Source organism: Dryobates pubescens, chromosome 18, assembly GCF_014839835.1.
Source record: "Dryobates pubescens isolate bDryPub1 chromosome 18, bDryPub1.pri, whole genome shotgun sequence".
Classification (NCBI taxonomy): Eukaryota; Metazoa; Chordata; class Aves; order Piciformes; family Picidae; genus Dryobates; species Dryobates pubescens.
Window position 1 is genome coordinate 22,798,723 of NC_071629.1, and position 20,182 is coordinate 22,818,904.

At 57.3% G+C, this 20,182-nt stretch overlaps 2 protein-coding genes across 3 annotated transcripts in view; one reads left to right on the forward strand and one right to left on the reverse strand.

Annotated features, from left to right (window-relative positions):
• MED12 (mediator complex subunit 12) overlaps nt 1–13,058 on the reverse strand; it is a 45,028-nt gene extending 31,970 nt beyond the window's left edge. For both annotated transcript variants that reach the window (XM_054169784.1, XM_054169783.1), the window contains exons 1-11: nt 12,898–13,058; nt 12,419–12,523; nt 11,423–11,614; nt 9,711–9,870; nt 8,275–8,450; nt 7,917–8,027; nt 4,721–4,975; nt 2,502–2,648; nt 2,119–2,218; nt 1,010–1,146; nt 82–213 (exon numbers count right to left, since the gene is read on the reverse strand). In XM_054169784.1, the coding sequence (XP_054025759.1) occupies nt 82–213; nt 1,010–1,146; nt 2,119–2,218; nt 2,502–2,648; nt 4,721–4,975; nt 7,917–8,027; nt 8,275–8,450; nt 9,711–9,870; nt 11,423–11,614; nt 12,419–12,523; nt 12,898–12,996 (1,614 nt within the window). In that variant the 5' untranslated portion in view covers nt 12,997–13,058. The remainder of the gene's footprint in view (nt 1–81; nt 214–1,009; nt 1,147–2,118; nt 2,219–2,501; nt 2,649–4,720; nt 4,976–7,916; nt 8,028–8,274; nt 8,451–9,710; nt 9,871–11,422; nt 11,615–12,418; nt 12,524–12,897) is intronic.
• Nucleotides 13,059–15,614: 2,556 nt separating this feature from the next.
• IL2RG (interleukin 2 receptor subunit gamma) lies at nt 15,615–19,725 on the forward strand. The gene is made up of 8 exons (XM_009896135.2): nt 15,615–15,705; nt 17,491–17,581; nt 17,820–18,004; nt 18,158–18,300; nt 18,408–18,570; nt 19,029–19,137; nt 19,209–19,293; nt 19,397–19,725. Exons 1-8 carry the CDS (start codon nt 15,618–15,620, stop codon nt 19,598–19,600), a joined length of 1,068 nt encoding a protein of 355 aa, XP_009894437.2. The 5' UTR covers nt 15,615–15,617; the 3' UTR covers nt 19,601–19,725.
• The last annotated feature ends 457 nt before the right edge of the window (nt 19,726–20,182 follow it).

Genomic DNA, 20,182 nt, shown 5'->3' on the forward strand with positions numbered 1-20,182 from the left:
TGGTGCAGCAGTTAGACAATCCCAGTCAGGCAGCCTCTGCTCCCCTGCACTGCTGCCAGCCTTCCAGGAATAAGGAGTTACCTCAGCCTCTATCTCTGCTTGACGCTTCTCCAGGAGTTTGGCCACGACCATAGCCCTGTGGCGCCCAGAGCGTTTGTAGCTGACTGCCCACTCGCACAGCAGGGCCACAACCGCGTCGTCATCCGGGGAGATCTGTTGAGACAGGAGCACTAGTGAGAGCCTGAGCCAAGCAGGGTGTGCAGTCTGAAGGCCTCAGGCTGGACAGAACAGTCTGTAGCAGTGACAGCCTCCTACATTCTCCTCAGCCTAACATGGAGGGCAGGAGTCAAGCGAGAGCCCTCCTGCTTTAGCTCTGCATTGACTCCACTTTGCCACACAAGCTGATCCACGGCCCTGGATAAATCTCCAGGATGGTTTTTGCTTCAGAAGATCATCTCTCCTCCAGCAGCGTATCTATGGAGTGTTAATCTTGGTGCAGAGTGAAACAGAGCTGCTCAACAGCAGTACACAAAGTATGCAAACTACCAGTCCTGCAGCTCACTTCCAGGAACCAAGGCAGCATTGGCTGCATTATGGACCTAAATAAAAAGTCACCTCCCGTGCCGAGAGGAACCTGAACTGTGAGCTCCCAGACTCTCAGGAAGCAGCTGCCAGCCCAGGATTTGACAAGGCTAGGATCTGCTTCTCTCAGCCATATGACTTGTCTCTACCATCCACCTGTTGTCAAGACTGATGCATTCCACTCAGAGACTCCCCACAGCGAGGGCATGGATTTGTCAGTGGAGGCTTTCTACAGCACAGACCTCCCCATTCTCACTTTAGTACCTCCCTAACTTAAGGCTACACAAAATCCTACTCAATGCAGATCACATCCCTTGGGCAAAGGCCACTACCCAGTTATCTTTACAGGCACAGGACAGCGACCATGGGATAGAAAAGAACAGAGCCATGTCCAAGATCAGGGCCTAGCAGCAAAGTCCCAAGGCACCTCATGACTGTCTTTGGTTGGACCCAGCCCAAAAATCCTGTTATACAAGGAATCCAAAGAGTTGCTGAAGTCAGATCTTTCAAAGCTGTGACTGTCTAGAACTTCTAGAGTGTGCAAGACACGGCCAATAGTGAAACCTGGAAGAGAACAGAGAAGAGAAATGTGTTGTGTGACAACTGGTACAACAGATTCCAGAGCCAAAGGAGATAGAATAGAACAGAAGAGAATAGAATTAACCAGGTTGGAAAAGACCTTGGAGATCATCAAGTCCAACCTATCACCCAACACCATCTGATCAACTAAACCATGGCACCAAGTGCCTCATCCAATCTTATTTTAAACACTTCCAGGGATGGTGACTCCACCACCTCCCTGGGCAGCCCATTCCAATGGCCAATCTCTCTTGCTGGGAAGAACTTCTTCCTAACCTTCAGCATAAACCTCCCCTGGCACAGCTTGAGACTGTGTCCTCTTGTTCTGGTGCTGGGTGCCTGGGAGAAGAGACCAACCCCCACCTGGCTACAACCTCCCTGCAGGGAGTCGAAGAGAGCAAGAAGGTCTCCCCTGAGCCTCCTCTTCTGCAGGCTAAGCAACCCCAGCTAACTCAGCCTCTCCTCGCAGGGCTGTGCTCCAGACCCCTCCCCAGCTTTGTTGCCCTTCTCTGGACACCTTCCAGCATCTCAACATCTTTTCTGAACTGAGGGGCCCAGAGCTGGACACAGGACTCAAGGTGTGGCCTAACCAGTGCCAAGCACAGGGGCAGAATGATTACTGTAGCAGTCAGGGTCCACCTAGATTAGTCTCCTGACTCTTAAGAGTGGCCAGCAGCAGATGCTAGGGAAAGCATCAGAACACGGCACACACAAGAGCAGAGCTGCCTGTTACACATTTTCAGCTCCCACTAAGAGAACTCCCCCCTAACTGGGGGAAATGGACCCATGCCAGACCTTGCCCTGGAAAGAAAAAGAGCCACCTGGGATTTTAATGCTGTTGACAGTAAACACCAATGGCAGCAAGCAGGAAAAACAATCCCAAAACAGCCAGGCAGAAAGTCTCTCAGAGTAATACTTGGAACAGAGGGAGAGAAAATATAACTGGCAGCAAGTTACCTGCTGTGGTTTCCTGGCACTTGTCAAAGGACCAGCGAACCTCCACAGCCTGCCCCCGCTCCTTTATCTGCTGCTCAATCTCACGAAGCTTTGCCCGAACCTGAAAGCAAGGCACTTGTGTAAACAAACAAAGAGATGCCTCAGGAGTCCTGTGGACAAAAGCACCAGAAAACAAAGAGCATGGCAGTAACTGTACTCAAGGGTCAAAGCTGCTTTGTCTCCCAAGGACATGGCTTAGAGCAGAATGGAGCAGTTAACTGCTCTGGAGCGAGGCAGTACCTCCAGCTCTGCTTATCACACAACATGAGAAGAAAGCCCTGACAGAGCTCACACATAGCTATTATCCTGGACCAGGAGAGATTCCTTTTCTGAAGGCTGCTCACCTGCTGTGTAAAGGCTGAGTTCCCTCCTGGCATGGGCAGGTTGGATGGGGCTATAGGCAGGTGGTCCAGCGGGGAGCCGGTCTTTATCCTGCTGTCTGTCAGTGAGTAATGCCAGACAAGGGCACTTGGGCAACACAAAATGATACTCTGCAACACACAGAAGAGTCAGTTAGCATCCAGCAAACCAGGCCCAAACTATTTAGTCAGATTACTTTCTAGAGAAATAACCACTCCTTTGTCCTCCTGCCCAGGCATTCATCAGCCTGTGTGCATATTTATCATTAGAGGGTTTTTTTTGCTCTAAGCCCTGAAAGAGTCTTGAGGCCACACCAGAACAGAAACTTTTGCTGCACTGAGCTACTTGCTCTGGGTATGCTTTAGGCAGTCACAACCAGAGGCTCCACGTTACCCAAAAGCAGCAGCATGCTACTGCAGGGCTCCCTGCTGCTTCTAACCAGAGCTTATTCTCTACAGCTCACACCACCAGCACACAACCCAGCCCTGGTGGTCCAGGAGCAGCATTTACATCAGACATCAAGGGGAGTGTGAGAAGAAACAGGAGTCAGAGTCAAATTCATTCTACTCTCATGTAATAATTACAACCATGATTGCAGTGATGATTAAAACAATACATTAGATGTGCACTGGCTTATGATCTTGTGCAGACACCCACACAAACTTCACTGAATGACTCCTAGGATGCACCCCCTCTGCTTCTGGCTCACAAGCAGCCAGACATGAGGGTGGGCAAGCAAGGCTGCTGTAAACACTCAAATCAAAGAATCCAGAGTGGCTCAAGGACACCTGAGCAAAGCTTAGCTCTATACACTGTTAGAGATGTATCTTTCTGCAGTCTGGCTTCACCCACCTCCAAGCCCAAGCTCTGCCCCTGCCTTAGCTTTAGCTACCCTCTGCAGGTCAGGTTTGTGGATCTTCTACCAGGACTCTTTCTTCTAAAAAGGACCAGAAGTTCATTAACCAGTGGGAACTTTTGGAGCAGGCTGTGGTCAAACCCCAGCTCAGACAAATCTTTGGAGCTGTAGATGCATATGTCTGTTCCCTGAAGCCAGCTTCCCTCACAAAGGAATTCTGTATTTCAAAACACATGCTTTATGACACAGAAACTAGAAGGGAAAAAACCCAACCTTAACTGAGAGTGACCAAGAAATACCCAGCAGGAATACAAAGGTCTTGTTTATAACCCCATATTGCACTCTAGCCCTTGCAGCCAGCCAGCCATATTCTGGGAATTTTCTTTCCACCCTGTTTGAGAGCGGGCTTGCTGCTTCTTGATCCTCTCAGGGCTCCCTGAGCACAAGTTTCTCTGCTGAGCTGCAGGTTCTCAAGCTGTGCTAAACCCTTCTCCACCTCCTGCTTTATCCTGCATTCTCTGGGGTCTGCCTTAACCTGCTCCTTTCTTCTCCTGTAAGGGGCAGTCTCCACTCCTTCAGCAGGGACTCACCTGACCAGTCACTCTCCTCTTGAAGGAGAAAAACACAGCCATGAACACACACCCACACACACTGAACCTAACTCACCTCCCTCCCTCCAACACAAGGACAGCATGGACTGAATCCCACAGTGACACAACACTTGCCCTTCAAACACCTATCCATAAGACTCCAGGAACTTTGCTCTATTATCACCAGTAAGGTTTAATCCATTTCAAGTCTAAGGATTATGAGTGTAGAGTCATTCCTCTTCATGGCCTCCTGCCACTCCTGGGGGAGTGCTGTGCTTCAGCCAGCAGTTCTCCTCTCAGGAAGGTGGGGTGGGTGTGCTGGTTGTGTGATCTGGCTGTTGGGCTTTCTGTTCTGTGGGGGTGGGATTTTCATGGTTTGCTTACATTACAAAGCACCCTTTCATTGCTGGCATTATTGCCTCTCCTAGGTGACAACCTGCTACTGACCTCCACAGGATGGAACAACCCCTTCTTTCCCATCCCCTCTGCTGCAAAGCTTTCCCAGCCACCTGAGGAAGCTGTGACTAGAGCAAAAGCCTGCAGTCCAACCTATTTTTCTCATGCAGGTCAGTCAAGGGCACTGTGACAGCACTAATGCTCTGTAACACATCAGCAAAGACCTCCCTGTGACAGCCCTGGTTTGAGATTTCTGTACTCAGGAAGCTGCTGACTCAGACTGGAATGGTTTTCCTGTGATGGCACACCACACAGACTGTCCCTGTTGACCTCACTATCACCAACCACTACCCACACTTACCTGAAGGATGCAGCTGAGCCCATACACCACAGGACGGTGCTGGGGGCACAGCAGTAAGTCACTGAAAGGGCTGGGAGGAGGATTGACTGCAGCTGGCTGAGGGGTGGGAGTTGAAGGAAGAGCATTCCCTGCCTGGGCAGACAGGATGTGGGGTGGGTGCCCACCAGCACCATCCAGCTGCATGGCAAGCCTGCGGGTGCAGAAGTAGGCCAGACGCCTGGACAGGTACGCGGACTGCACGAACTCTCCAGAGTACTGCAGGGAAGAGGCAAGAGGCAAACATCCTTGTGAGCAGCACAAGAAAGCCTGGACCATCCCCCAGCAGGACACTGTGTGGCACTGCCTTGCAGAGACAGGCCCTTTGGATGCAGCCCCCGAGCACCACTCATCACCCACTGGCTACTAGGCATCAGGAAACCCTTGGCATGCTCCATGGCAACCACCGGAGGACCAAAAGGAACCCACCCCCAGGCTGGCCCAGCTCCTGCTGCAACAGAAACCAAAGCAGCTTCCACGTGGTGGTGCACAGTGAGAGCAACTATCACAGCTATGACATGGGCAGGGATTAGAAGTTGATGATGGTGACATTAGGGCTGAGTGTCTGTGGGTAAGAACAGGAGGTGAAGGCCAAGAAGGCAGATGTCCTGCTGGGAGTCTGTCCTGGAGCACCCAGCCAGGATGAAGAGACAGAGAAAATACTCTTGAGGCACGTGGCAGAAGCCCCTGGATTGCTGGCCCTTGCTCTTGTGGGGGACATCAACTTCCATGACACCTGCTGGAAAGGAAACACAGCACAGAGGGAGCAGTGCTGGAGGCTCCTAGGGTGTGTGCAGGAGAACTGCCTGGCACAGCTGCCAGGAGCCAAGGTGCCTGCTGGACCTGCTGCTTGTGTCCAGAGAAGCACTGGTGGGGACTGGAATGGCTGGGGGATGTCTGGGGCACAGCCACCACCAAATGCAGAGTGCTCAGGTGTGGCAGAACTGAAGAAGGGATCTGGCAGGCACTGACCTGCTCTGGACACTGGTGGGCAGAGGCCCTTGGAAGGCAGCCCTGGAGAGCCAAGGAGTTCAGCAAGGCTGGCACTGCCCAGAGGGAAGCCCCAAAGGCACAGGAACAGGCCAGCCCCACAGGACCAAAGCTCAGCCTGGCTGAGCAGAGGTTAGGGAGCTGCCTGGGGACAAAAGGGGTCTGGGGGCACTGGGAAAAGGGGCAGCACACTGGGGAGGGCTGTGAGGGTGTCGTGGGGCTGTGCAGAGGGAAATGAGAAGAGCCAAAGCCCAGTTGAAAACAGATTTGCCTTCAGCTGCCCAAGAGAACAGGAAATGTTCTGCTGAAGTCTTGGCAACAGGAGGAGGTCTGAGGAGGCCTTTGCTGGGGGCAGTGGCCAAGGGTGAGGAAAAGGCTGAGGGACTCCACACCTTCTCTGCCTCAGGCTTCAGCAGCCAGACCAGCTGCCTGCTGGGCACCCAGCCCCCTGAGCTGGAAGAAGGGCAGCAGAACAAAGCCCTCACAGTCCAAGAGGAGAGGCTCAGGGGCCTGCTGCACCACCTAGACACACACAAGCCAAGGGCTGGATGACAAACCCCTGAGGCTGCTGCAGGAGCTGGCAGAGCTCTTCACCAAGCCACTTCCCCTCATTTCCCAGCAGCCCTGGAGGTGCCAGCCCACTGGAGCCTGGCAAAGGGGACACCCATCTACAACAAGGGCTGCAAGGAGGACCAAGGGAACTACAGACCTGCCAGCCTGACCTCAGGGCCAGGGAAGCTCAGAGAGCAAATCCTCTTGAGGGCCACCATGCAGCACCTGCAGGGCAGCCAGGGGACCAGGCCCAGCCAGCAGGGCTTCATGAAGGGCAGGTCCTGCTTGATCAACCTTCTCCCACCACGTGTCCTACTCAGTGGATGGGGACAGGCTGAGGCTGTCCTTTACCTGGCCTTCAGTGAAGCCTTTGCCACTGCCTCCCACAGCATCCTCCTGGAGAAACTGGCAGCTCATGGCTTGGAGGGCTGGATGCTTCCCTGCCTTACAAACTGGCTGCTGGCCAGGCCCAAAGGCTGCTGGGGAATGGAGCTAAGCCCAGCTGCTGGCCAGTCAGGCACCAGTGGTGCTCCCCAGGGCTCAGTGCTGGGGCCACTTCTCTTTACTGTCTTTAGCAATGGTCTGCATTGAGGGCACTGAGGCACCCTCAGGGAGTCTGCAGATGGCACCAAGCTGGGTGGCTGTCTTCAGCTGCTGGAGGGCAGGAAGGGTCTGGACAGGCTGCACCCAGGGGCTTGAGGCCAGGGGGAGGAGGTTCAACAGGGCCAAGGGCTGGGTCCTGCTCTTGGGTCACAACAACCCCAGGAAGGCTCCAGCCTGGGGGCAGAGTGGTTGGAAACTGCCCAGCAGAGAAAGCCCTTGGGGTGACAACAGCTGAAGATGAGCCAGGGGGTGCCCAGGTGGGCAAGAAGGCCACCAGCAGCCTGGCCTGGATCAGGAAATGGAGACAGCAGGACCAGGGCCAGGATCCCCTGGTCAGGCCACACCTTGAGTCCTGCGTTCAGTTTTGGGTCCCTCACTCCAAGGTGGTCTTTGAGGGCTGGAGCAGGTCCAGAGAAGGGCAACAAAGCTGGGGAAGGGGCTGGGGAGGAGCAGCTGAGGGACCTGGGGGTGTTCAGCCTGGAGAAGAGGAGGCTGAGGGGAGACTCTCTGTCTCTCTAGAGCTCTCTGAAAGGAGGTTGGAGCCAGGTGGGGATTGTGCTCTTCTCCCTAGTATCAAGAGATAGGATGAGAGGAAATGCCTCAAGTTGCCCCAGGGGAGGTTTAGGTCAGACATCAGAAGACACTTCTTCACTGTAAGGGTTCTGAAAGCCTGGCACAGGCTGGCCAGAGCGGTGGCTAAATCCCCAGCCCTGTAGGTGTTCCAAAGATGATGAGGGCCATGGTTTAGCACCAGCCTTGGTACAATTAAGGAATGGTTGGACTGGATAATCTGGAAGGTGTTTTCCAACCAAAATGACACTTTGATTACCACATTCAGAGCAGGGAAACAGGTAAAAGAGAAAGAAACAGAAGAGAGCAGGACTAAAGCTATGAGCCAAGAAGGATGCTCAGAGGGACACTCCCTAGTGGTGTCAGTACAAAACAACTCATCGTGCCTTAGGTGACAGGAAGGGGACTGTCAGTGCTCCTGACTAAGCCAGCAGCCATTTCTCACCCTCAGCAGCAGGGGTAAGAGCATTTTCAGGAACTCATCCTCTCCTGAACGTATCTTCTCAAAGCACTCCAGGACCCAGGTCAGGAACTCGTGCCGGTCCAGCATGCCATCCTGCACACAGGTGAGGGCAGAGCAAATGGACAAAACCTGAGGCAACATCCACCAAGAAAGGCTCACTGCTGGCTTTCTAACAGTGAAAATAACTCTGGGATGCTGCACAGTTCTGTACTACTACTCTGAGCTCCAAACTGCATCCAGGCCTAATAGTCCATTCACAGGAAAATAAATCCATCTGCATCCACGCCCCACAGCCCTCCTCTGCTACACACCCAGCCAGCAGCCCCCTCCAGGCCCTCACCTGGAACATGAACATAGCCAGCTTCTCGTTGTAGTCCCACTGCTTCAGAGCTTGTTCCACCTCTTGGGGCATTGGCCCAGAGGGTGAGCCACAGCCTTGGCCTGGGAGCTGCCTGTAGAACTCTGCAATCTTCTGCAGCTGCTCCGAGAGGTACTTGGTGATGATCTGCGTCCACTCTGGGGAAGAGCAAACAGAGCAGCCAGTGCAGTGGCAAACACAAGCAGGAAAGAACCAGTCTGGTGCACTGCTGTAAACTCAAAAAAGTTCTTGTCCTTTGAAAAGGACAGAAAGACAAAGAAGAAAAAGTAAGTGCCACAATATTAGCTTTGCTTATGACCGGGGGTGGGAGGGAGAAAGAGGCATCCATAGGAACAGGGAACAAGGGGAGAAACTTCTGTGTCTGGGGGCAGAGCTACCTTGTACAAGAGAAGCTGGAAAGAGAAGCTTCCTCAATTGTACTCATTGAGAATCAGCAAGTGGAGAGAAGAGGCTCTGGAGTGGGGTGCAGTGCTGGGCCAGCTTGGTTCAGCATCCTCAGTAATCTGAGAGCAGAAATACTGCAAACACTTCAGCTCTGAACTCATTCCTAAGCTCTCTCAGGTATCACTGTAGAGCCATCAGCAACACTTTGAAAATCATTGATTTTCATAAATCCTAACTGCATAAGAGACAAACTCAACACACACAATAATAGCATGATTACAGTCCTCTGGGGCAATGTCAAGGCAAAACAGAAAGCAGGTGAAAACACACACTTAGAAGGGCAGCAGTAGGACAAGCATCCAAAGGCACAGGAAATGGAAGAAATGTATCTAACAAATCCATCAACCTCCAGAAAGAGAGCTAAGAAGCCTGTGCAATGTTCACACCAAAGATAAATGAGGAGGAACAAATTAAAACCCCAACACTTCCAGGGGCTTCAGCTGCTAATGCTGCTTTTCAAAGCAGTATGGTCAGGTCCTGCAGTCCTAGTCATACAAGGAAGCCAGGGGAGCTCTCCCAGACCACAGTAATCTGGAGAGGCCAGGATGCAAAGGATGTTAGAAATGGGATCCAGGAATTGAAAACACAGAGAGCAGCATACTGGAATTCTCTGGAAAATGTGCTTACTCACTCCAGAAGCAGCTAATCAGTCACTGCTAAATTGTAACACTTACAGTCTTTGTAGGGGAACAAAAAACAAGTTCTGCAGCAGAGGAGCAGCACAGAGCTGCACAGGGAGAAGCAGAGGAAGGCTCTCAGGAAGGGTTTGTGGCTGCTAACCGTTATTTTCCAGCAGTGTGCTCACAGGTGGGCCCTGCTGTCTCAGACAGTTATGCACATCAAAGCACCAGGATTTATAAGCAGGCTTTCCTGGGTAGCTCTTGCTATTCAAGAGCAGGCTGAGAAGGAAACATCTGCCAGAGGCAGCAGCAGTGCTCCACACAGAGGCTTACCAATGAAGGGGTCGATGACGTGACGCTTTTTCACCTTGGTCTCCGTGATGGCAGCGTAATAGGCACAGGTCATTTTGATGAGCCAGGCTGCTCTCATCACTGGAACAGTGTATTTAGCCAAATAACCAAAGACCTCTTCCTTCTTGCTAAAGATGGGCACCTGTAGCAGAATTGAGAGGGAGAGCTGGAACCAAGGGGTTTAGATGGGAACTCCTCCAAAGCAACCTCACACGCCACAGGCACTGCAAGCTGTGCAAGTCAAAAGGGACATGGGACTCAGTTGCTCTGCCTCTCAGAACACCTGCTGCAAGAATTCACCTCTGGGCAGAAATCAGCAGTACCAGAGCTGCATTTCAGTACAAACAGAAACAAAACAAACTGACAGGAGACGCAAAGGCATCACTGCATATCCATGCCCTGAATTCTGCAAACAGCTTTGAGGACATCCCCCAGGGAGGACATAAACAACTACAGAAGACACAGCCTAAAGATGGAGTCGGAGTGTCCACTGCACAGGCTGCAGACCAGGCTCTTCCTTTTGGAAACAAACCCCAGTGTTACAAAGTCCTGACTTCTGTAGGAAAGCAGGAAGCAGGACACAGCACGTGAGCAGCGCGGCCGTGGGGCTCCTTTCCACAGAATGCTACAGCGAGCAGAATCCTGCCTGTGCTCACACAGGAACTACACCAGCTCAGAGCACAGCTCCATTCAGCAGGCATCTCAAAGGCCCTGACCTACCAACAGTCAACTGCTCACTCTGGATGTTTCTGAAAACACTTCCCAACTATTCCCCAGTGCCTCAAAGACACAGGCTCCCTGCCTACCAACAGCAGCTGCTCTCAAGTCTCAGTTCAGGAAAGCTGATGGGACTCAGTAGCAGGAAACTGGGGGAAGGCCTCAAGAGGTTCAAGCTTTCACAAGGACCTCAGGAAAGTGACAGCCAACACACAAAGAAGGACACAAGGACTAAGTTTGTAAAGAGGCAGGAAAATGGGATTACTTCTCCCCCAGGAGTGACTCAGAACACCAAGGACCAGCCTCTAAACTAGATGCTCCGCTACCGTTCCACAACTAGCAGCTGTGCGCTGGAGCACAGAGTTCCTCGCTTCTAGGCTCACCCAAATAGCTGGCTCCTCCTGTCCCAGTCAAATGGCAGAGCAAGACTCTTCTTTCACACTCCACAGAATTCAGTGCTACCAGGGAAATCTCCAGCCCTAGAGCCCAGACTGGCTGAGATGAAGCTGTAACACACATACTCTTCTCAGCTTAAAATTAGAAGTGTGGCACTGCAACAGCAGTCTGGGAAGTCTCTCAGGTCATTACTGCCAGTAATTCTCACTATGACTTTTGAGAACTTGAGACATTGTCCACAACAGGAATGGTCCTAATCTAAATAGCCCACAGGCAGCAGTGACAGCTCTTGGAAAAACTCCTGAACCTTACAAATCAGTCTGTGGTATCACACTGCCAAAAGGCCAAGTCAAACACAACCTCCAAACAGCAGACAAGAGCCCAGTTCTTTGAGCAGAGGCAACCACAGTCAGTACACTGCAGCACCAGGATGTGCTCTTCAAGCTCAAAGCTTCCAAAGACAGAGAGAAAAAAACCCCAAAGCTCCTCCAAACAGTGTAAACCTTCTACTGCATAAATACTTCAGAAACCAGCAAAGGCTGAACGCTCTGCCCTGACAGGCAGCCTCTCCGGCAACACACCTTCTTAGCAAGGTGAGTGAGGGGCTTAGTTCCAGCCAGATCTGTGAACCAGTTGTTTATGGCACTCTGGGAACGTGCTGTCACCAGCCAGAAGTTGTCCTTCTGGTTGACCTGAGGTTTCCGCCTTCCCGTGTCGGGCAGCGTGTTGCACCGCAGCTTCTCCGCGATGATACTGCTGAAATTGGAACTGATCTGCAACACAGAACAAAAAGGATGAATGACAAGGCAGGGATCTATTCTGTGTGCTTAAAAACTCATCTCTCATTCCTACCAGGAGTCTCAACAGCATCGACTTCTGAATAAGAAAACAAGCCCTGCCAACAATTCCCTTTGCTACCCTTGCAAAAGGGAAGCTTCCAGACAACTCACACAGTAACCAAGCAGGGACTGAAGCTGAGACCAACACCATGCTCCGTAAGTGCTTGTCAAACCAGGAAGAAAGCTTCTTGGACAGACATCAGCCAAGGAAAACAAATGTACTGCGTTAATTGATCACCTTCCACCCCAGGTCCTCTTATCAGGGAGGCCAGGAAGCTAACACTTGGATTTTACAGACTGGAGAAGCAGAGGTGAACCCTGTTATATAATGCCCCTGTTTAAAATACCAGATGTTTCAAGAAATGCAAGATGTTTCTTCCCTCTCTTCCACTGGGGCCAGTATGTAACCACATCAATAAGAAGAAGATTCCCACTTCTGGCATGCTAGTCTTGTGCTTTATTTGCAGAATATAAGGAGTTCTAGACACTGGATTAACAGATATAGCAGACACAGACCTGCCCTTAAGACATATGGAGGTGGGACACAGTTCCAAACCAATGTAGAACCTTGATTCTATCAGGACAGAGAGTTAGGTCCTAACACATCCCTAAAGGGGATGGGCCTCCTGATGCCGGACATGGAGAAGGAATGAGATGCAGGACTGTCCAGAAGCCAGCAGCCTGTCCTTACGAGCATCAAGCCCTGCCAAATCCCCGCACCTTCCCGATGGCTCTCACCTTCGCTGGGTTGAAATTGACATTTTTGGCACTGCCGTGCTCGTCCCCAGAGACCGCCGGCTGGTTATTGAAGCCTTGCTTGACGTTCAGAGCAGTCAGCTCATCCTGCGAGGGAAGGACGATCAGAAGGACCCTCTACGACAAACGCCCGCAGGCTCTGCGCCCGCCGCGGGTGCTCAGCCGGCGTGGGCACAGGGTAAGGCGAGGGCCCAGTGGGTCCGGCAGGCCTCCCCCAGGCCCTCACTGCCAGGCAGTGCCCTAGGCCAGTGCCGAGACACAGGAACCACTGGTCCCTCGGACAGGCTCTCCACTCACCACACAGGGGCCCGGCAGGACAAGGTTCCCTTACGGCCGGCCACCACGGGGGCGCAGGGCTCCCTACCCCGGCGGGTCCCTGCGTCCCCTCAGGGCCTCCTCACTGCCAGCCCCACAGCCGCGACCCCGCACCCCAGGTACCCCCACAAGCCCAGGCCACGCACCTCCTTCTGCTTGGGGTCCTGTGGATAGACATCGGGCGGGCCGAGGCGCGGGCGCTTAAGCGGGCGGTGCTCGTAGCTGAGGACACCGAAGGCCGCCATCCCGAGCCGGCCGGCGGGCGGAGGCGGCCGGGCCACAACAAGGGCCGCCGGAGCCACCCGCGCCTGCGCCCTGCGCTGGGGCCGCCCGAGCGCCGCCGGAGAGGCCCGAGCGGCACGACGTTGTCGCGGGCGCCGCCGAGGGAAACCGAGGCGTCCCGAAACGAGGCCGAAGAAGGACGGAGAGTCCCGAGCGCTGCCGAAGAGAGCCCGAGCCTGCGCCGACAGGAGACGGAACGTTCCGAAGATGGAAGGGGCGGCCCGGCGCCCCCTGGCGGAAGCGCTGCGCCGGCGACGCGCTAAGCCGAGGTCACGTGACGCACCATGCACTCGGACACCCAAACACAACCAGCCCCCCCCCGCGGCTGCCTTCACCCTCACCCCGGCACTGCCCTGCAGCCCCCCCCGCGGCTACCTTCACCCTGACCCCGGCACTGCCCTGCAGCCCCCCACCCGCCTTCACCCTCACCCCGGCACTGCCCTGCAGCCCCTCGCCCCCTGCTGCCTTCACCCTCACCCCGGCACTGCCCTGCAGCCCCTCGACCCCGGCTGCCTTCACCCTGACCCCGGCACTGCCCTGCAGCCCCCCCCCGCGGCTGCCTTCACCCTCACCCCGGCACTGCCCTGCAGCCCCCCCCGCGGCTGCCTTCACCCTCACCCCGGCATTGCCCTGCAGCCCCCCGCCCCCGGCTGCCTTCACCCTGACCCCGGCACTGCCCTGCAGCCCCCCCCGCGGCTACCTTCACCCTGACCCCGGCACTGCCCTGCAGCCCCCCGCCCCCGGCTGCCTTCACCCTGACCCCGGCACTGCCCTGCAGCCCCCCCCGCGGCTACCTTCACCCTGACCCCGGCACTGCCCTGCACCCCCCGCCTCCGGCTGCCTTCACCCTGACCCCGGCACTGCCCTGCAGCCCCCCGCCCCCGGCTGCCTTCACCCTCACCCCGGCACTGCCCTGCAGCCCCCCCCGCGGCTACCTTCACCCTCACCCCGGCATTGCCCTGCAGCCCCCTGCCCCCGGCTACCTTCACCCTCACCCCGGCACTGCCCTGCAGCCCCCCCCCCCCGGCTGCCTTCACCCTGACCCCGGCACTGCCCTGCAGCCCCTCGCCCCCGGCTGCCTTCACCCTCACCCCGGCACTGCCCTGCAGCCCCCCGCCCCCGGCTGCCTTCACCCTCACCCCGGCACTGCCCTGCAGCCCCTCGCCCCCGGCTGCCTTCACCCTGACCCCGGCACTGCCCTGCAGCCCCTCGCCCCCGGCTGCCTTCACCCTGACCCCAGTACTGCCCTGCAGCCCCCCGCCCCCGGCTGCCTTCACCCTGACCCCGGCATTGCCCTGCAGCCCCCCGCCCCCGGCTGCCTTCACCCTCACCCCGGCACTGCCCTGCAGCCCCCCACCCCCGGCTGCCTTCACCCTCACCCCGGCACTGCCCTGCAGCCCCTCGCCCCCGGCTGCCTTCACCCTGACACCGGCACTGCCCTGCAGCCCCCCCCGCGGCTACCTTCACCCTGACCCCGGCACTGCCCTGCAGCCCCTCGCCCCCGGCTGCCTTCACCCTCACCCCGGCACTGCCCTGCAGCCCCCCGCCCCCGGCTGCCTTCACCCTGACCCCAGTACTGCCCTGCAGCCCCCCCCCCCCACTGCCTTCACCCTGACCCCCAGCATTGCCCTGCAGCCCCCTGCCCCCATCTGCTTTCACCCTGATCCTGGCACTGCCCTGCAGCCCCTCGCCCCCAGCTGCCTTCACCCTGACCTCAGTACTGCCCTGCAGCCCCCCACCCCTGGCTGCCTTTACCCTCACCCCCAGTATTGCCCTGCAGCCCCCCACCCACATCTGCCTTTGTCCTGACCTCCGCCACTACCCTGCAGCCCCCATCCCCATCTGCCTTCACCCTTGCCCCCTGCGCTGCCCTGTAGCCCCCTGCTGCACTCACCGTTACCCTGGCACTATGCCTCACACCCCCCCCCCCCCCCCGCCTGTCTTCATCCTTACCCCAGTACTGCCCTGAAGCCCTTACCCCCAGCACTGCCCTGCCCCCCATCACCCCTGGCTGCCACCACCATTACCTGCATCCCATCACCCTTGCTGCCCAGGCTGTCCCAGACACTTCTCCCTGTGCCCTCCCTGGCAGCCCAGTGGCCACCCAACCCCACCCTCATCACTGTTGCCACTGATACCATGGCTAGCCTCTACGACCACCTCCCATAATTGCCCCCTGCTCCCTACATATGCCCCCACGAGCCCCTTTGTGCCTCTCTCCCGTAGCTGCTGCCCAGGACAGCTCCAGTGATTCCCAGTTCTGCCCAGTCCTCAGGGCCCCAGCCCAGGACACCCACAGCTCAGGGATCCCACACTGGTCCTGCCCCCGGGAGGCAGGGAAGGAAAGGAAGGCCTGGCGGGGTGAGCACTAGCGCCTGGGCAGGAAGGGCCTCAGTGGGGGCAAGCCGTGGGCCCCTGCTGGAGCGTGGCCCTGGCACGGTGAAAAGCAGTCCCCACGGCAGTGGCCCACGGGGCACCGCATGGGGTCGGGCCCTGGCGCCGGGCGGAGCTGCCGGGCAGGAAGCGCCGTGGGTGCGGAAGTGGCTGCCAGTGCATGGTGGGCTGTGCACAGAGACACTCCGCCATGGCGCTGCCCAGCACCTTCCTCGCACCCATCCTCCTCCTCCTTTGCAGGCTGGGCCCAAACCTTGTTGCTGCCCGCGGCCACCCAGGTAAGGAGGAACGTGGGCCCCAAGGAGGGCAGTATGGCACCATGCCTGTGGGTGGTAGGGCTGGAGGGTGTCGCTCCTCACTGATGGCAGGTGAGGGTAGGCTGTGGGGCTGTCAGCTGGCAAGCTGTTAGGGCATGTGCCAGAAAGTCCTTGACCACTGGTGTGACCTGGGACCCCCAGCACCTACATGGCCCCTTGCAGTGAGGCTGCCAGGGGAGACCAGCTGTAACTGGGAGCCCTGCTGGGGTGTCCTCGTTCCCATCTCAGCATCAGTGTTGCTGGCAGCACAGGCCCCCATGGCTACCAGCCTGCAGCAATACTGGCCCTTCAGATCCTGGCCCCATTGCTCTGCTGGCCCCACAGCGCTGCCAGGAAGGCCCCTGGCCGTAGGAGTCTTCCCTGGCAGGCTGGAGCAGGGGGCTGCCCCAGGATGGTGTGTGCAGATCCTATCGGCCCCAGGCAGCAGCCAGGCAGGGCAGCAGATCTGCGCTATCTGCCTTTACCATCCCCACTGCGTGCAGGGGAGTGACAGGGGACAGAGGACACTTTCCACCTGGCATCGTCATCCCAGATGTCATTTTCTGAGAAAAAAAAAACACTTCTGGCTGTCTGTCAGTAAAACATCAGCCTTGGCTGGCAAGGCAGCCCCTCTGTGCCCCTGGGCTGCCAGGAAGACGCCTGCCATCGCCGTGTGTGGAGCAGCCAGAGTTCAGTGCCGGTTTGCTCTGCTGTGTTCCCTTGCAGTCCAGGGAAGCTCAACTTTCTCCTGCCCCCACAGTGCTGGCTGGTGGGTTTGAACCTTGGAAGGGAACAGGTGTCCCATTGCCTGATTTTCAGGGGGAGACAATCCCATTTCCTGTCAGCCTCCAGGACAGCTCTCAGCTGCCAGTGGCTGGTTTGGCACTTTCAAGGTCCCTGCAAGGCAGCTCAGTCCATCTGAGGAGCTTGTCCTGCAGCGAGCCATGCCCCCAGCCACCAGAGTGCACAGAGGTGTGATAACTGATGTGGTGACAGGCACCACCCTGGGAGCCCTGCAGCCCTCAGCCAGCTCAGGATGTGGCCTCCAGGTGTGTGGGCAGGACCAGGGCTGGCATAGCGTGGCAGAAGGAGGGGGCAGAGGAGCCAGCGTGGGTGCCTGGAGCAGCTACTCAGCCCCCCAGGGCTCGGCAGTGCTTCCTGCAGAGACCACATTGCTGAGGTTTCCCCTCTGGCCCCATGGCAGAGTGGCTGTGGTGGGAAGCACAGCCCAGCATAGCCCGTGACACAGGGGCACCTACAAGCACCCAAAAGGGTAATGGTGAAAGGAATTTAGCCAGAATGGAGACATGGGGCACAAATGCTGGGGAACTTCCACTTTTCTCTTGGGACAAGCAAAATGACTTGGCAAGGAGTGGGTTCTATCCCATCCCACAGTACCAGGGGCTGCAAATGGCAGCCATGGGGTGATTAAGAGGAGCAGATAGAGAAATCCGGGTGAGAGCCCATAGCCACAGCGTGAGGAGCCAGCGGTACTGGAGGGACAGCTGCTTGGGCAGCAGTGCTCTGAAGGAAGCCATGAGGCTGCCCGGAGCCCAGGCATCACCAACGCAACGTGTGTCAGTGGGGAAGGGGTCGGCACTGCAGGCAGGCGGCAGCGCAGCTCCGCCAGAAGAGCTGGGCGTTGACACTGAGCGAGGCTGACAGGGCGTGCAGGGCCCCTGCCGTGTGCGTGTATCCTTGCTGCACACTTGGGCGCCGGCGCAGCCACCCACCGCCGTGGTGCCCAGTGGTGTCTGTCCCTTGCAGGGGTCGACTGTGTCGTGTTCAACGAGGAGTACATGACCTGCACCTGGGGAAGCAGAGAGACACTCACAGCCAACTACTCCCTCTACTACTGGTAGGTGCCCTTTCCCCAGGGCCCAGCCACATAGCAGTGTCCTGCAGAGGGTCCCCGCATGGGTGGCTGGTGTCAGCGTTGCTGGGCTCGGCATCAGCCTGCCACTCTTCCCTGAGCCTGCAGGAGAGGAGGCTCTGACTCCAGGGCACACAGAATGAGATGTGCTGGGCACAAGGCTGCTGGGAAGGGCTGGGGTGTGTAGAGTCTTGGGGAGCCCTGGTAACCTTCTGTGGCACAGGTACAAGGGCAGTTTGCCCGTGGTGGAGTGCCAGCAGTACGTGCAGGACCAGGGCGTTCGTGTTGGTTGCCACTTCAACAAGAGTGAGATCATCCAGTTCCGGCCCTTCCACGTCCTCCTCAATGCCAGCCTCAACGGCAGGACCCCGCTGACTTCCAGCAAGGTCATGGAGCTGCAAAACCTGGGTACGGAGCGCAGAGGGGCGCCCCCTCTGTGGAGCTGCGGTGGGTCAGGAGCGGGGCTGTGGGTCCTCAGGGCTGCCACATCACACCCCAGCTGGCAGCAGGGCCACCAGGGCACGGGGACAGCACTCACTAGGAATCTCCTGTTCCTTGAAGTGAAACCAGGGGCACCTGTGAACCTGACCATCCGCAACATGAGTGGCAACCAGCTAGAGCTGAGCTGGACCTCTCCGTACAGGAACGCTGACTGCCTGGAGCACGCTGTCAAGTACAAGAGCAACAAGGACACCAGCTGGACGGTGAGGGGCGCGGGGCACAGCACCCCACGGTTGTGCCTGAAGACGAGCCACGCACCAGCATCCCTGGCCGTGCAGGCTCTCATGGCACGGCCCCCGTCTCTCTGCAGGAGTACCGTGTGAAAGGAGACATCTTCTCCTTCCCCAGCGTGGACTACGAGAAGTACTACACCTTCTACGTGCGCAGCAAGATCAACACCTTCTGCGGCAACACCCAGCTCTGGAGCGAGTGGAGCGTCCCCGTGGTCTGGGGCAGCAATGCCACCAGCAACGGTAGGGGCTGAGGGCTGGGGCAGGGCAGGATGGGCTGGGGCACAGCGGGGCTCGGCAGGCCGGAGCTGGCCAAGCAAGTGGAAAAGTGGCCTGAGGCAGCAGCCAGAGGGGCAAGACCCACACGGGCATCTGTGGCGCAGGCAGTAGCATCCACCCCTGCATCCTTTGCATTTCTGGAAGCCAAATACCTCCTGTCAGTGGGACCTGATGGCTTTTCCCAGGGGTTTCTTAGCCTTGGAGGGCTGCTCTGGCACAGCTGGTCCAGGACAAGCAGTTAGTTGTGCTGACAGTGTGGCAGGTCTTGGGAATGGGTCCCTTCTCCAGCTTCCATTCACATCTGAGCCCTGCAGTGGACAATGCTGAGCTCCCAAGGCCACCCACGAAGGGCCACTGGCATGCCCACCCCACAGTGTGGTGGTGGCCCAGCCGGGGGTCTGTGTCACCCTGTCTCTTTCCAGGCATGGCAGAGGAGCAGCCACACTGGTTCTGGATCCACACAGTCTTGATCCCCATTGCCTCCTGCCTGCTTTTGCTGATCCTCGTGGTGCTGCTGGTGCGCATGGAAAGGTGAGTGTGGAGAGCTGGCGGCGCACAGCAGCGCTGGGGCTGTTCCCCTCTGACACATCTCCCCTCTGCAGGGTCTGGGTCATCCTGATGCCCCGAATCCCCAACCCCAGCAAGAAATTTGATGAGCTCTTCATCACCCATAATGGCAACTTCCAGGTAAGGCTGCTGTGGACAGCCCTGCCCTGGGCTCACTCCTGTCCCTGCAGGGGTGGGACAGGGCTCTGTGGTGGCTACTCTCACCCTGCTCTGCTCCCTGCAGGAATGGGTTGGAGTTCCCAAAGACTTTGTGGAGAGCTTCAAACCCAACTACAGCGAGAACATCTGCTATGTGAGCGAGCTGTCATCCAGGGACAGCCATGAGCCCTTCTGGGAGAGCAGCAACCACTCACTGTCAGCGCTGCCTGGGGCCCTGGCTGCCTCCCGTGAGCACAGCCCCTACAACAGCAGCTACCTGGGAATGTGACCCCCATGCTGCTACGCCCCTGTGCCCCACCTGCTTTGCACCCCTGCTGCCTGAAACCTCGCTGCCCTGTGGCCTTGCTCCCTGCTCCTGCCTTGCCTCTGCCAAATGCCCAGGCCCCCTGGCCCTGATCCACAGCGCCACGGCAGCCGTGCTGCCCTGCTGCATGCTGGCTGCCCTGCAGGGTGCTGGGGGCACTGGGCAGTGCGATGGGGGCACTGGGCAGTGCGATGGGGTCACTGGGTGGTGCGATGGGGGCAGTGCTCAGCATGTGTGCTGCAGGCCACGGCATCCTGGGGGCACTATTGCATGCATCTGATGCACTGGGGGCACTGGGTGCTGCTCTGGGTGTGCTGCAGCACACTGGGCACAGTGCATGGTGCCAGCACCTTCCCTGTCCTTGGGACAGCCAGGACAGTTGGGCAGCATCCTGCCTTCCTGAGTACAAGATCCCTCACAGGGCCACCATGGCAGAGTGGAACCATGGGAGCTCTCCTGTGAGGCTCCACATTGAGCATATTGGAGTTGCTGGGGGCCCACCTCCTGCCCCTAAGTGTCCACAAGTACACCCAGAGATGTGTGGTG

Excerpts from the sequence above, each read along its gene's own strand:
- IL2RG (XM_009896135.2), top strand. The coding sequence starts at position 15,618 with ATGGCGCTGCCCAGCACCTTCCTCGCACCCATCCTCCTCCTCCTTTGC. Across the intron at positions 18,005-18,157 it reads CATGGAGCTGCAAAACCTGG|TGAAACCAGGGGCACCTGTG; the intron begins GTACGGAGCGCA and ends TGTTCCTTGAAG. Across the intron at positions 18,571-19,028 it reads CAGCAATGCCACCAGCAACG|GCATGGCAGAGGAGCAGCCA; the intron begins GTAGGGGCTGAG and ends GTCTCTTTCCAG.